This window comes from Octodon degus, unplaced genomic scaffold, assembly GCF_000260255.1.
Source record: "Octodon degus isolate 3935 unplaced genomic scaffold, OctDeg1.0 scaffold00116, whole genome shotgun sequence".
Taxonomy (NCBI): domain Eukaryota; kingdom Metazoa; phylum Chordata; class Mammalia; order Rodentia; family Octodontidae; genus Octodon; species Octodon degus.
In genome coordinates this window covers 6,797,551-6,812,183 of record NW_004524692.1, presented here as the reverse complement: position 1 = coordinate 6,812,183, position 14,633 = coordinate 6,797,551, and the positions used below count along the sequence as shown (strand labels likewise).

Sequence of the window (14,633 nt, the reverse complement as noted above, 5' to 3'; positions counted from 1 at the left end):
AAGCCATGCTGTTATGTTGAGCTGTAGGGGACTCAGGTCAACAATTTCTGACATTGCCAGTGAAGCGGAAGACCCGATACTTTTATGGACTACTGGACTCTTTTAGAATATTTTGCTGAGTTAACACACCTATAATATTCAAATAATGGAACTAAACAAAAAAGGGGACACAGATGAATGTCCATTTTGTATCTGTGTATTCAAAATGGTTAGGATATATAGTTACATTCTCTTAATGAATAGAGGCATTTGTTCTAATAGTGTTTGTAAATAGGATACCATGTCCGCATCTTGTACAGCAAATAACCACTAGGAAGAGAGTATGCAATGTGTTAATTATTGGAACTGTCCTACTAATTTGATTTGAAACTGTCTCACTCCTATTTGTTTCTCAATAAAATTGTAGAGAAAAAATTTTAAAAGATAAAAAGTTAAAAATTAAATAAACAAAAAAAATAACTTTTACTGCCGGGGAGTGGCGGGGGAATCTCCAAAATACAACATGACAAATCAAAATTATACACATATAATTATCCCATTTGTTCGGGACAGTGTATATGCATATGCTTAGTTACATAAACATATTAAAAAAGGGGGGCTGGGAAGATGGCTCAGTGGAATAAGCGCTTCCCTGCCAAGTGCAAGGACCTGAGTTCAATCCTCGGTTCTGAAAAAAAAAAAGACGGACTAGGGGTTAGGTGACATGGTACACCCTTGTAACCTCAGCACTTGGAAGGCTGAGGCAGAAGATTGCAAGTTCAAACCCAGACTGGGCTGCACAGCAAGTCCCAGGCCATCCTAGATTAGAGAGCAAAACCCTGTCTCAAGACAATAAAGACAGGCTGGCCTGATAGCTCAGCAGACTAAAGTGCCTGCTTAGGCAGAGCACAGCGGCTGGAGTTTGATCAACTGTGTGCCATGCTGGTCCAGCCCCCGGGGACACGCTGAGATAACAATTGAAACTGGGCATTGTGGTGTGCACCTGTAATCCCAGCACTTGGGAGACTGAAAATAGGAGAATCACTATGAGCCCCATCTATTTAGTGAGACCCTGTCCTAAATACAGAAAACAAAACAAAAAACAACAGAAAAAAAAAAAAAGAGGACTGGATGTGTTCAAAATTACTAACAAGTTACTAACAAGTTAATAGCTAGAAAAACAGAAGAGGGTATTTTCACTTTGTCCATGGAATTTATTATCCAAATCTCTTAAGATGTATCTGTCTATATGTAAGAGTAATAAGGGGCTGGGGATATGGCTCAGTGGAATAAGCGCTTCCCTGGCAAGCGAAAGGGTCTGAGTTCAATCCCCAGTTCCGCAAAAAAAAAAAAAAAAAAAAAAAAGTAATAAAAATAATCAAAAATGATTATAATGGTGGCTATAACAAATTATTCCATTCATGGTGATACATATTATGCTGGGGCATCAAATATACATATCAATAATCCTCAGAGAAATTCTCATAAAGGAAAAAAGGTTATCACACTGAGGTTTCAAAGATTACTGCATATAGATCTGATTAGTAGTGTCTGAATGCCTCTGCCTGTGTTCAAACACAATGCTATGTTTTTCCCTATGATATCACACAGCTAAAATACAACATACAAGTGTTAGATTCATGCATAAATGAGCTGTGGAATGGTAGAACTCTATTATAGTTATTTGTATTTCTGTTAAGGATTCTTCATCTGATTTGTTTTTATATGTAACTGAGCTGAAAGCTTTCAAGATTCTATGTCTAGTCTTCCTGTGGGTAGAATGAATGGCACCTAATTAAAGGTGAGCATAAAATCATCAAGTTGTTAAATATAACTGAACTTCATTTCAGAAATGAAAGCAATTTTTAAAAAAAGAAAGCATATTTCACTGCTGAAAAATAGACGTAAGAAATAAGACATTCTCCAGAACTGGGAGCCACCTCTTACCATAGGCACAAAGGCACTTATTCTGATGAACTGGAGAGCTGAGTATCACCAGGACACATGAAATATTTTCACGACCAAGGAATAGAGCTCTGGAAAGATATTACTGCTATACTTACGAAGCTGGCCGATCCTGTCTTAGGTCAATGGTGAAGACAACTGCATCTTCACCTGCAGACAGGAACGTACAGGGAGAGTCTGGTTCCAGTGCCAACTGAGGGAGGAGAGGGGGAAAAGGATGAGGTTTCTAAAGATAGAATTAGAACTCATTTCTTCATCTTTATGAAGGGCTACAGTGAAAAGGTCTCAGCAAGAGAAAGGTCTGCCTTTTTTGTTGTTGTAAAATTGGGCAAGGAGATAATTTAAGTACTACTCACTTCTGTATAAATTATTCTATCTGTTTATTCTGTACAAGTCAAAAGGACAGATGATTTGCTATTTTAACAAATCCTTTTGGGACTTAAACAGCTCCTAAAAGAGTTAATTCTCAAAATCAACTGCAAACTTTGAAATATGGAGAGAAATGGTGCTCAAGTTTGGTTCCCCCCACCCACCCCCTGGGTTTTATTCCTTTCATTTTAGTTCTAAAAATTAGTTATCTAGTGTATTGGGTGTAAGCTTACAAATCAAAGGTGAATTTCATATTTCCTGAGCCACCTGAACTGGAACGGATACTCCATGTCCATCTACACATTTTCTTAATGTTTGTAAAACAAAACAAAACAAAAGAAAAAACAGTACCATTTTTCATGGCATGGAAAAACACTATGCCTACTTTGAGCCTGGGCAGCTCATAGCTCATCACTGGCTGCCACTAAGACTGTTTGGCCTATATTTCCAGCTCTAAATAGGGTTTCCAAAAATAGTACTACTTGTGAGCTGAGAATTGTAAGCAGCGAAGTTGGGAGTTCTCACATATGAGGCTTGGAATTACGAACATGTTTTAAAAATAATAAATTTCAGGGATTTGGAAAGCATAGGAGACCTTAGCTCCAACTTAGGGGTAGGTATAGCCAAGTGAATGTTACCAGTACATCATTAGAGACTGTCTCAGATAATCTTCAAAGAAGTTTAGGATGGCTTTTTTTTTTTTGCTCCTTTAACTATAATTCCTAGGAGTGAAACACATGAGGCAGGCAACCACAATAAAGGGGATATGATAGGCAGAGATAAGAGAACACACACTGAAATCCACAGATCAGTATGCATTCACAAACTGAAAGGCTAACCTTGTGGGATGCTCCTTTGTGTTGTGCCACACGCTTTGTATTCTTGCAGCACTGTGTGGCAGACAGTTCTGCTACCCGAACCTGTCCATCCCGGGCACACATGGCCAAAGTGGAATCTCCACTGTTGGGAAGGAACTTGGCCTGTAGCAAGGATGAAAAGAAAAAGCTTGAACAACAAAGAAGCTGAGGAGGTAAATCAGACAGTGAAGAATGTGATGATCCCAGTTCAACACTTTTCCTTTCATGACAGCTACAAGTAACTTTCCTAGTCTTGTACAACTGGCTAAGCCTAATTTCTCCAGGGGGTTAAAAAGGAGAAGACTTCCTCTGATGTGTGAGAGCATTTTGGTTGGTTCTAGAAGGTTGAACTGGTATATGACTAACTGCTCAGATTGATTTAGGATTACACCTAATAGGGGAGAAAAAAGAAAGAATAAAAAAAAAAATCTGTCTTTATCAGTAGTAAATATTACTTTGCAATAAAAAGGAAATTAGGAAGAATACTGGGGAAGGAAAGTACATTGTATTTACAAGTACATAGTACAGTAGCAATATGAAGAGTAGTTCTGAGTAAAACCTCCACAGAATAGTAATATTAGCTAATTTTTACCAAATATTATCACCAGCCATGATTCCAGATGCTTAGCTCCCACTGGTTACCGCACATCTTTTATTTTTGGAGAGCACTAGGGGTAGAACTCAGGGCTGTATGCATGCTCAGCATATGCTGTATCACTGAGCTAAACCCCTCAGGCCATCCACTGTTATTTCATCCCCCTAACTCTGTATGTTTAGACCTAACTTTACAGATATACAAAATGAAAACAGATTAACCTTCCCAAGCTCACACACCTATTCGGTGGGAAAGCCAGGCAACATGTGTGAACTCAGGAATCACGTTTCAAGTCTGTGCCTTTACACTGTTGTCTCCTCTTAGCACACCTATAATACCTCTCTGAGGAGTTCCAGGCATTCTACCTAGGGCTTTAGGTAAAATAAAGAACAGGCCATGTACTACTCTGCCTTGACTGAGACCTATACTAACTGTGAGCTAAACCTTTCCTTCTTTAATTCTAGTCATTGTGTATTTTGTCACAGTAATGAGAGGTATCTGAGACAAGTGAAATAAACCTGAGCCATATGTGCAAATATATGTCTTGCTAGTGTGAAAACCTGAAAGTAAAGAAAATCTGAAAGGTATAATAGATCCTATGAAAGGGAAAGAATTTGTTCAACGGGAAGTAAAAAACTGTTATGAGAAGTACAAAAGAAAGAAGAAAAAAGATATATTTATGTATATATATGCAGAGTAATTTGGATAATTGTACTGCCTATCTCTGGATCTTTAAATGCTTAATTTTTAAATTTTTTATTTTTTCTTTTTAAAAATTTTATTTATTTATTTATTTTTATTTTTGTGTGTGTGTAGCCAGCTCAGCCCACCAGGGGGCGGGGCTGGCTGGCATGTGGTGCTGGGGGATTGAACCGCGGTCCCTGTGCTTTGCTAAGCTTGTTCTAAGTAGGTGCTTTAGACCACTGAGCCATCTCACCAGACCCTATTTTTAATTTCTTATACCTTTTTGTTTTTTTTTAAACCAATTTTGTACATTTATCTCTGGTAACCTAAATAACTAATTTGAAGATAACATTATGCAATATGGTAATCAATGTTGAATTACTGTTACTTTGTTTAGTGAAATTTTGTATTGTTTCTAATAATTTTTTCTACTACTGTGAGTTCTTTAAAAATAATAATAATAATAAAAAAAAAAAGAATAGGCTTTAGGTAAAATAAATAGGATCAAGCTTGTGATCATTAGGTCTTCTGACAGCCCTTGTGTTCAAGAAAACAAAAGGTTGCCATGGGCCTGTGTCATCAAGTTAGCCAATGTGGGGTTAAGTCCTAATGTGTGATTCTTAACACAGCTCACTAGCAGCTTCACTCTATGGATACCTCAGATTGTCTAATTCATGCCCGATTCTCTTGGCTTCCTTGCCTCACCTGGAAGACATTACTTTTGTGACCACTCTCAAAGTCAAGCACTGGCTGCCGCCGAACCCAGTCCCACACCACCACCTTCAGGTCATCGCTGCCACTGGCCAGCCAGGTGCCGCGCTGGTTAAAGTGCAGAGTATTGACACAACCGGTATGGCCCTCAAGCCCATGCTGCAAGCGGAAACGCTGTACAAACACTCTTGCTCCACAGGCCTCATACACAAAGCGGGCACTTGACCCCAGGGCCCGCTCTCGAAGGGCAGGAAGGGCTTGCCAGCGAGGTCGTGGCAGGGCTGTTGTCTCTGAGGATACCCAGTCCTCCAGGGCCCGTTCATCATCTGATGAGTCCTGGTCTCGACTGGCCCTCTTGCGCTGTACACGGCGCCGAGGATGTTCTTCCTCTTCCTCCTCTTCCTCTTCCTCAGAGCGGTCATTAACTCGGCTTTCATCATTAATGGAGTAATGACCAGTGTCCTCCATGCTGTCAGAGTCCTTTTCTTCACCTGAGCTCTCTGTGTCTGTGCCTCGACTTTCTGTGCTGGTACGGTTAGGACCACCTTCATCCCCAGTCAAACTCAAACTCAGGTCTGAGGCCTCCACTTCAATGCCTGAGGATGTCTCTCTTCCCTCTTCTGCTCCAGACATCTCTTCTGGACTGCTAGACAGGCTTCCTACACATTAGTGAGAATGGAAGGGGAAAATAAACAGCATTAGGCTTGTGATCAAAAGGATTTCCCACCAGAGTCTAAGAAACCATCATACTGAAAAACCAAGAAATTAGTTTTAGTCAGAGTTTTTTCCTTTACAAATGCTCATGAAGAGTTAACTTCTTGTTTCTCAATAAAATTATGGAAAAAAAAAATTTTTTTAAAAAGAGTTAACTTCCAACAACAGGATATGTCTATAATCCCAGGTACTTGGGAGGCACCAGAAAGGAAGATCATGGGTTTGAGGTCACCCTGGGCAATTTAGGGAGAACATTTAAAGAAAAAAATAAAAAAGGACTGGGGATGTAGCTCAATGGTACACAAGGAAAAAAAAAAAAAAAAAAAAAAAAAAGGAACTATTGTTTGTCATTATATAGTTTAGGCTGGTCTTGGACTCATTATGTAGCCCAAGTACCATACCCAGCCCTTAAAAAATTACCTCTGAGAGAAAAATCTTACATAGAAGAAACTGAAAGATCAAAAGCATATACAAAGACACTTAAACAAAATTGAAGAGTTGCAGGATAATCTAGAATTACTGTAAGAACTGGATGTGGTAGCACACTCTGGGAGGCTAAGGTAGGAAGATTATAAGTCTGAACCCAGCCTGAGCAACTTAGTAATACAGTATCTCAAAAAAATTTTTACAAAGAGAAAGAGAATTTTACAAAAGGGTTGTGGATGTTGCTTAGTGAGAAGGCCTTGAGTTTAATCCTTGGTACTGAAACAAAGTTCTCAAAGGACTAAATTTTAATATATGGCATGACAGTACGCTTAATCTACTTTAGGCTCTGTTCTGTTGGATGGCATCCACTAGGTACAGAAAATAATTGCAAGAAAATCTCCAGACAGAACTAGCACAGCTATCTTCTCAGAGAAAGATGGAAAATAACTGATTAAAATCACTGACTTTAGCCGGGTATAGTGGGGCCCACCTGTAATCCCAGCATTTAAGAGGCAGAAGCAGGAGGATCAATGTGACTACAAAGTGTGTTTGAGGCCAGCCTGAACTGCATAGTGAAACCCCATCTCAAAAAGGCAAAAAAACAAAATAAAAAATAAAATCACTGACTTACTGGGTTAGGCCATTTTCTACTTCAAAAAAGTAACTCCAACTTCTGCTGCTTAAACACTGAGTTTTTTCCACAAAAGTTCCTAACAGTCATAAAGAAAGGAAGTAGAAAAGATTTTTAAGTAGGAAATTGTGATCACTTGGTGTGGTTTCCACTTTTTGGTAGTGGATGTATTCAGACTTACTTTCATTAGTTGTATTTGTCACATATTTTTAGTCTATTGAGACAAAGTTTTATCCGGAAGCATAGCCTCTTTCTCTCTCTCTTTTTTGAGACAGGGTCTTGCTATGTAGTTCAATAGGCTGGCCTTGAATTCACCATGTAGCTGCCTCCCAGGAGCTGGGATTACAGCCATGTGCAACCAGGCCTGGCAACACATGAAACTGATGAAAAGCAGACATACTCTAGTGGCATCTGAGAAGAAAAGTTCAGTATATTCTTGGTTGCTATGTTCTTAACTAGGTGACTTTGAGTGACTACAATTAGAAACTGTATTTTCTTATCTACCAACCAAATCATATTCCAAAGGGCACTTCAGTAATCCTCTAGAATTAACACAACCACGATTTTCTATCTAAGACCAAGGTATGGAGAAAGAAAGAGGAGAAAGGATTGTAAACACAACCTACTCATGGCCTCCTCTCCTCAGAATGACTGCAAATTCTATTCTGCACAAAGTAGAAGCTGTTAAGAAAGGCAGACCAGTTGCATGATTCTACTGTAAGATATTCAACTCCAGTACTGATGGTTAAGGATTCAAACTGGAGCACCTTACCTGTCTAGTTATCTGGATTAGAATAGTAATTTGTGACAATTATTAAAGCAATAGGATTTTTTTTCGATGAACTCTTAGGTAAAAGCCAACACAGAAAACATAAACAATACAAATGCTTAGTTTCTTTCATTATTATTATTTTTTTTTAATGAACTTAGGACAGGGTATACAGGGTCTCACTATGTAGATCGGACTCGTAGTGATTTTTGTTTTCAGTCTCCCAAGCACTGGGATAGTGGCCAGCTGCGTTCTGCTGAAGCAGGCAAATGCTTAGTTTCAAGCAGTAACCGAAGGTTACTAACAGAATTAGACTAGAAACTAGAACAAAAAGAAAAAATATACACAGAAATCTGAACCGAGGAACTCTATTTGCTAAAAATAAAAAAGTTTAATAGATGGGGTTTTTTGAAATGAAATTGCCTTGAGCTTGGGAGTGGTGAGAAGGGTTGTAAATATTACACCTAACAGGTCTGTGGCGAGAAGGAAAAATTAAACATCAAAACGCTTAGCTGGGTGCGGTGGTGCACATCAAGTGGTAATCCTAGCACTCAAGAGGCTGAGGCAGGAGGATGGTGGTGAGTTTGAGATCAGCCTGGTCTACAAAGTGAGCTCAAAGTCAGCCTGAACTACATTGCCAGACCCTGTTTCAAAAGGAAAAATAAAACAAAACACCTCTTAGAATTTATAGTTGGGCTGGGGAGATAGCTTGTCAGTCTAAGCACCTGCCTGGCAAATGCAAAGACCTGGGTTCGATCCCCGGCACCACATGCTATGCTGACCCTGAACAGCAGGTGCACCGCGCCAGCCACTGATGCCCAATGTGGTGGTATGCGCCTATAATCCCAGAGCTGAGGAGGCTGATAGGAGGATCACTAAGAGTCTGAGCTGTGTAGCAAGACCTTATACTTACTTACTGAATGAATGAATGAATGAATGAATGAATGAATGGTTTTTTTTTTAATGTTTAAAAAAAAGCGCTCAGCAGACTAAGCGCTTGCTTAGGTAAGCACAGGGGCCAGGGCTCAATCCCTAGCTCTGCATGTTGCGTCGGCCCCGCCCCCGGGCATGCTAAACCAGCGATGGAGTCCAGGTGTGATAGCGTGAGCCTGTAATCTCAGCACTTGCAAGGCAGAAACCAGGGGGATCACTATGACTGTGGGCTGTGTAGTGAGACCCTGCACAAAAAAAAAAAAAAAAAAAAAGAATTTATTGTTAAATTTATGATTACCAATCCAGACTGCAGAGGCCATTCTGGCCATTAATATATGGGCCAAAGTTTACTACAAGCTCAACATGAGGGCCTCAACAGTCAATGACAAAAATCTATCTTAGGAGTTAAAGAGAAAATTTTTTTGTCTTTTTTTTTGAGACAGGTTCTCACTATATAGTTTAGGATGGCTTTGAACTAGCTAAAGAGCCCAGGCTGACCTTAAACTTCTGGTGATCCTCCTGCCTTAGCTTCCCTAGTGCTGAAATCACAGGCATGCACCATCATGCCTGGTCAGCAATTTTTTCTGTAAAGAGTAGCAAAAATTTTAGGCTTTGTAGACCACATGGCACTGCCACAACTAAATACCATTAGCACAAAAGTAATTCCACCACCACTAAAACAACCCATAATACTATACACATGAATTGTCATGATGGTATTCCAATAAAAAACTACAAAAGAGGGCTGGGGAGATTGCTCAGTAGAATAAGCTGGCAAGCGCAGGGTCCTGAGTTCAATCCCCAGTACCGTGAAAGAAAAAAAGAAAGAAAAAAAAAAAAAAAAAAAGAAAAGAATGCGGCAGGCTGGCTTTGGCTTATAGGCTATAGTTTGTCAATTATTGATACAGCTAATGGCCAAGCTCCAAATAAACAGTATACCTCAGGTCCCTCCACAACCCTGTGCCTTTCAACTATATCCAGTGAAAAGAAAAGGGAAGGAGAGAAAAAAGGTAGGCAGAATTCAACTTGGTTTGGTTTGTAACTTCCTCCAGTGGCAGGGGTGGGTTGAGGGGGAAATGAACCCTTGGCTTCACACTCTACTACCGAATTAAATTTCTAGGTCAACAACTTCCTCCTTGATCAAACCTATCAAACTATTATCTACCCTGGAAAGAGGCCTCTTAATATAAATTCTGGGGAGCCTTATCTTCACCTTCCCCAATTCTCCTATTCCAATCACTTACTGGATCTTTTCTCTTTTAATTTCCAGGGTCCTGCCCACTTTGACAGCCTTTCAGAATTCTAAACCACTTTCTTTCAAGCCCACCTCTCTGTATGGATCTCCTGAAAACATCAGATAAAATTTGAAAGACCAAAGTACCAGATAATTCAAGATGTTTCCTCTGCAATATCCTATCATCAAAACAACACAGCAAAGGTTTTTTCTTCCAGCTAATGTCTATGTTTCCACTCTATCTTGCGGGGGGAGAGATCTTAGTTGATAGTAAAAATAGCTTCACCTTCATTTTGGCCCCTTACCATTAGCTAAGTCTGTTCTACCATCTGTGCTGCTCCCTTTGCTGGACATCTTGAATGATGTTTTCTGTAACCAGCCTGGATTTAGAAGAGGAAGAAAATGAAATAATTAGAAAAACAACCCAAGAAAGACAACAAAAAGGACAAGATGTAATAACATACAGGCTTTGGCAAGTATGTGTGTGTGTGTGTAACAGAACTTCTCAGTTGCTAAAAAGCGTACCAGGTCCCCTCCTCCAATAGAGAATTCCACAGAAGGATATATTTTTGAGAGCTCGATAGCCATCTTTTTACCTTATTCACTGTATAACTGGCAGTGTTGCTTCTTCTTTTTTTTTTTTTTTTTTTTGTCCAGCTCAGTCCACTCTGAGAGTAGGGCTGGCGCAGCATGTGGTGCCAGGGATCGAACCGTGGTCCTCAGTGCCTGCCTAAGCAGACATTTTAGACCACTGAGCTATCTCACCGGCCCCTGGAAGTGTTTCTTTTTCAGATAAGAAAGGGGGAACTGAAATAAAACCTGAACAGCAGGCACATAACAAATGACAGGTACTGTAAGCAAAGAGGCCTCAATACAGAAAGCCAGCTTCAGCAATGCCCTCTAGGCAAGAATCATCCCTTGTGACAGTCTTTATGTTCCCTCAAACTTTGTAAGACATTTGTTTCACAACATGAAGAGATGAGTCAGGTTCTGAATATCATTTTCCACACAAAGCAACGCAGAAGAAACCAAGCTTTTGGTAAAATCCTGCGCTTTATGTTCACTTTTTGAGCTCAGTTTCAAGCTTATTATAGGCACAGATACTAAGAATCATAAACAGAACTAGGCCAGGCAGTGATAATTTCAGCACTCGGAGGCTGTGGCAGGAGGATCACCTTGCGTTTGAGGCCAGCTTGGGCTACAAAACCTAAGTACAAGGTCAGCATGCACTATATAGGAGACTCTGTCTCAAAAACAAGAGCAGGAGGAAGAGGAAGAGGAAGAAGAGGAGAAGAAGGAGGTGGAGGAGGGGAGAGAGGAGAAGCAGGAGAAGCAGCAGCAGCAGCAGCAGCACCTAGCCCCTAAAAAAACTAATTTCGTCTCTCTTAGGATTAAGAATTAGTGACTTCAGTACAAAGGTAGGAGAGCTAATTTCAGATACTAGCAAAGATTATTTCACCTTACTCCACTAAGTTTCACCAGACGAATCTTTCTGTCAAATTCCTAATGAGGAACCAGGGTATCTAGCTTATTTCTTTTATGCCATTATAACACATTTCCCCCCCTAGAGCCACCTCCAGCAAATTCCAAAGAGCAAAGAATAATATTATTCAGACCAATGCTGTTAAGCCCTTTCAGTGCCTTGGACAAAAGGCACTGGTAAAAGACAAAGTATGATTATGACTCTAGTTCTTGTACCCAGGCACACTGACCTCTAATCTTTCAACAGCCCTTTCATTCCCATAACAATTATTCCAGAAACAGCCCCATCCTTATCCTTACCCCTCACTTTTCCTCTACAGAAATCAACGTTGTTCATAAAAAACTGTCATCTCCAAGAGACAGTTGCTCTAGGCTTAACTCCCTTAAGCCCAGAGACCTATTGGGATCTAATTCCCAAAAGTGATGTTACCAGTGTGTCAGGCAATCTGGACTTGCCAGTAATGTTGAGGTGGGGTCCCACAAGAACAATTGATTTCTTTTTTCTAGATTGTGGATCTTCAGATTGATAATTCTGCCATTTTCATTTCCTGAAAGTCAGGGTCGGCTTGTGAAAAGTTGTTAAACAACATGCTAAATGTGAAATGTCAACTCTCACTCTAAACTTTCCGTACTTCAGAGCCTCAAATGCAGACTTCATTGGATTTTATAGTGGCTTTCTGATTTTTGGTAGTCCATCCAAGAAGGGAGTTTGAAAGTTGTCGTATACTGTTAATACCATGATTGTTTATGAAAAGTATCTTTAATAAAGCTGGATACAGTTTGGCTTGGAAAAAAAAAAAAAAAGAGAGACAGTTGCTCAAAGACGTCTCATAGTAGCCTGGACGGGGGGATAGAACAACCACAAAAACAGGACTGAGGTTGAATCTCAGGAAAGAAAACCCGAAAGGGTGATGATAGAAGACAATGACAAGAAACAGATGCGTGAAGTCACGTAAAGAAAAAGTGAAGGGGCCAGGGGGATAGCTCAGTAGAATAAGCACTTGCCTGGCAAGCGTAGGGTCCTGAGTTCAATCACCGGTTCCATTAAAAAAGAAAGAAAGAAAGAAAGAAAGAAAGAAAGAAAGAAAGAAAGAAAGAAAGAAAGAAGAAATGAAAAGAAAAAAAGTGAAGAGCTTTTTGCAGAACAGGTTCTTTTCCACCTTACTTTGATGTATTTTACACAGCACTTACTTGCTTTCAGTAGTCTCAGTTTATATTCTTAGCATCTCAGCAATATCACTCTCATCCACGGTTCAAAATTAATTAATTGAGAAAGTCCTACGAATTAGGGAAAATGATTCACTTCTCTGGAAGGATTAAAAACTAAGGTCATAAGGACTTTACTACATCATGGTCAACAGGGAACAGAATTGATGTCTTCCCACTTCCAGAATTAAAACTGTCTACAACACTTCCACCCCACTATTATCCACTCTCAAGAGAATAAAAATGCAGCTCCAGAGAACTTTCTCAAAACCAGTTATTAACTTCTAAAGGAGCCCAGACCATCTGAACTTGAATGTTGTAACTGCTTTATAAAAACGAATTTGCTTTCTCAGCTCCCATGACCAAGAGCAAAACCTAAGCTCACTTCTGAGAAGTAGGGAACGAGGACCATGAAGTTCAGCCCACACCCAGAGGTTCTGAAAGAGTTTTAGAGAAAGTGGCCTGTGATTCTTTCAAGAAGGAAACTTCTATGTTGGGAGCTGTGACTAAAAGCCTGTAATCACAGCACTTGGGAGGCTGAAGCAGAAAGGTCAAAAGTTTGAATCCCACCCAAGCAAATTAGCAAGCCCCTAGCTCAATGCTGAGTATGGTGGCACATGCCTGCAATCCCAGCACTTGGGAGGCTGAGGCAAGACAACTGGTGCAAATTTGAGGCTAGCCTGGGCTATATAGTGAGGTCAGAGGCAGCCTGAGCTATACAGTGAGACCCTGTCTCCAAAAAAAAAAAACCCTCCAAAAACAAAACCCTGGCTCAAAACAAATAGGAGACTAGAGATGTGGCTCAATGGTAGAACTCTTGCCTTGCATGCACAAGACCCTGGGTTCAATCCCCAGCACCATAAGAAAAAAAAAGAAAAAGGAAACAAAAAAATAGGATTGGGAGGGCTGGCCGGACAGCTTGCTTCAGGGGACTAAAGTGCTTGCTTAGGTTGAGCACAGCGGCAGGGGTTCAATCCCTGGTGTGCTGTGCTGGCTCACCCCTGGGGTAAGCTGAGATGGTGATTGAGAAGTCACTGAGACTGGCCGAGATGGTACACACCTGTAATCCCAGTGCTTGGGAGGCTGAAAACAGGAGAATCACTATGAGTCTGATCTGCATAGTGAGACCCTGTACTAAACACATTAAAAAAAAAAAAAGCAAAAAAACCAACTTCTATACAAATATACTCTGGAGCAGTGGCTTCCAAACTTGGATTATGAACCTCTCTCAGTGAAAAATTTGCATAAACCTCCCAATAGGAAAGAATCCCCATGCAGTTAATTCACATTAAATATTAACAATTTTAAAGTAAATATCAAATATATATTTCAACATTCTTTTTCTATATGCCAAAGGATCCTCTTGTATATTCCTCAAGTTAGTTTCTGGCTATTATGCCTCCTCGCCACAGGGCCTGTTTCTACTTTTTCCTTCCCTTTTGCTTACCCCCAATTCATTGAATTTTTCCCCCTTACTCTTCTGTTTTCTTCCTACCTATAATAAATGTAAAACTTCACAACTATTTTTTAAAAAGTGTATTTGGTTCTCACTAGTATTTCCCACCTGAAATTCTTATTCTGAAGCCTTAACTGCTAGTATAATGGTATTTAGAGATGGGACCTTTGATAACGTCATATGAGTGGGGCCCTCAAAGAAGTTTTCGTGTCCTTATAGGAGACAACAGAGTCCTCTCTTCTCTTCTCTCATGCCACACGAGCACACTGCAAGAAGCCTGCTATCTGCAAACCAGGAAACAAAATAAAAACACCTTCATTAGAAACCAAGTATGCTGCACTTTGATCTTGGACTTCTAGCTTCCAGAACGATGAGAAAATCAATTACTATAGTTTGAATCACAGTCTCTGGCTTTGTATTATGGCCACCTGAGCAGCTACGAGACAATGGCCAAATGAAAGCAGGTGGAGGTCCAGGGAGACAGCTCAGTAGAATAAGCACTTGCCTGGCTAGCACAAGGTCCTGAGTTCAATCCCTGGTTCTACCAAAAAAAAAAAGAAAAAAGAAAACAGGTGGAGAAGCCAGGTCTGGGGCCCAGGACTTAGAAAAGCTGTCCTAGAAT

At 40.2% G+C, this 14,633-nt stretch overlaps 1 protein-coding gene across 8 annotated transcripts in view; it reads right to left on the bottom strand.

Moving 5' to 3' along the window:
• The window catches only part of Dcaf8 (DDB1 and CUL4 associated factor 8), a 61,646-nt gene that overhangs the window by 32,405 nt on the left and 14,608 nt on the right, over positions 1-14,633 (bottom strand). For 4 of the 8 annotated variants that reach the window (XM_023699762.1, XM_023699760.1, XM_004639936.2 and 1 more), the window contains 4 exons: positions 10,173-10,247; positions 5,155-5,819; positions 3,153-3,293; positions 2,043-2,137 (listed from right to left, as the gene is read on the bottom strand). In XM_023699762.1, coding sequence (XP_023555530.1) covers positions 2,043-2,137; positions 3,153-3,293; positions 5,155-5,819; positions 10,173-10,221 — 950 coding nt within the window. In that variant the 5' untranslated portion in view covers positions 10,222-10,247. Of the gene's footprint in view, positions 1-2,042; positions 2,138-3,152; positions 3,294-5,154; positions 5,820-10,172; positions 10,248-14,119; positions 14,296-14,633 lie in introns of those variants that run through there. The other 4 variants (XM_023699765.1, XM_023699763.1, XM_023699764.1 and 1 more) reach the window with 2 other exon arrangements.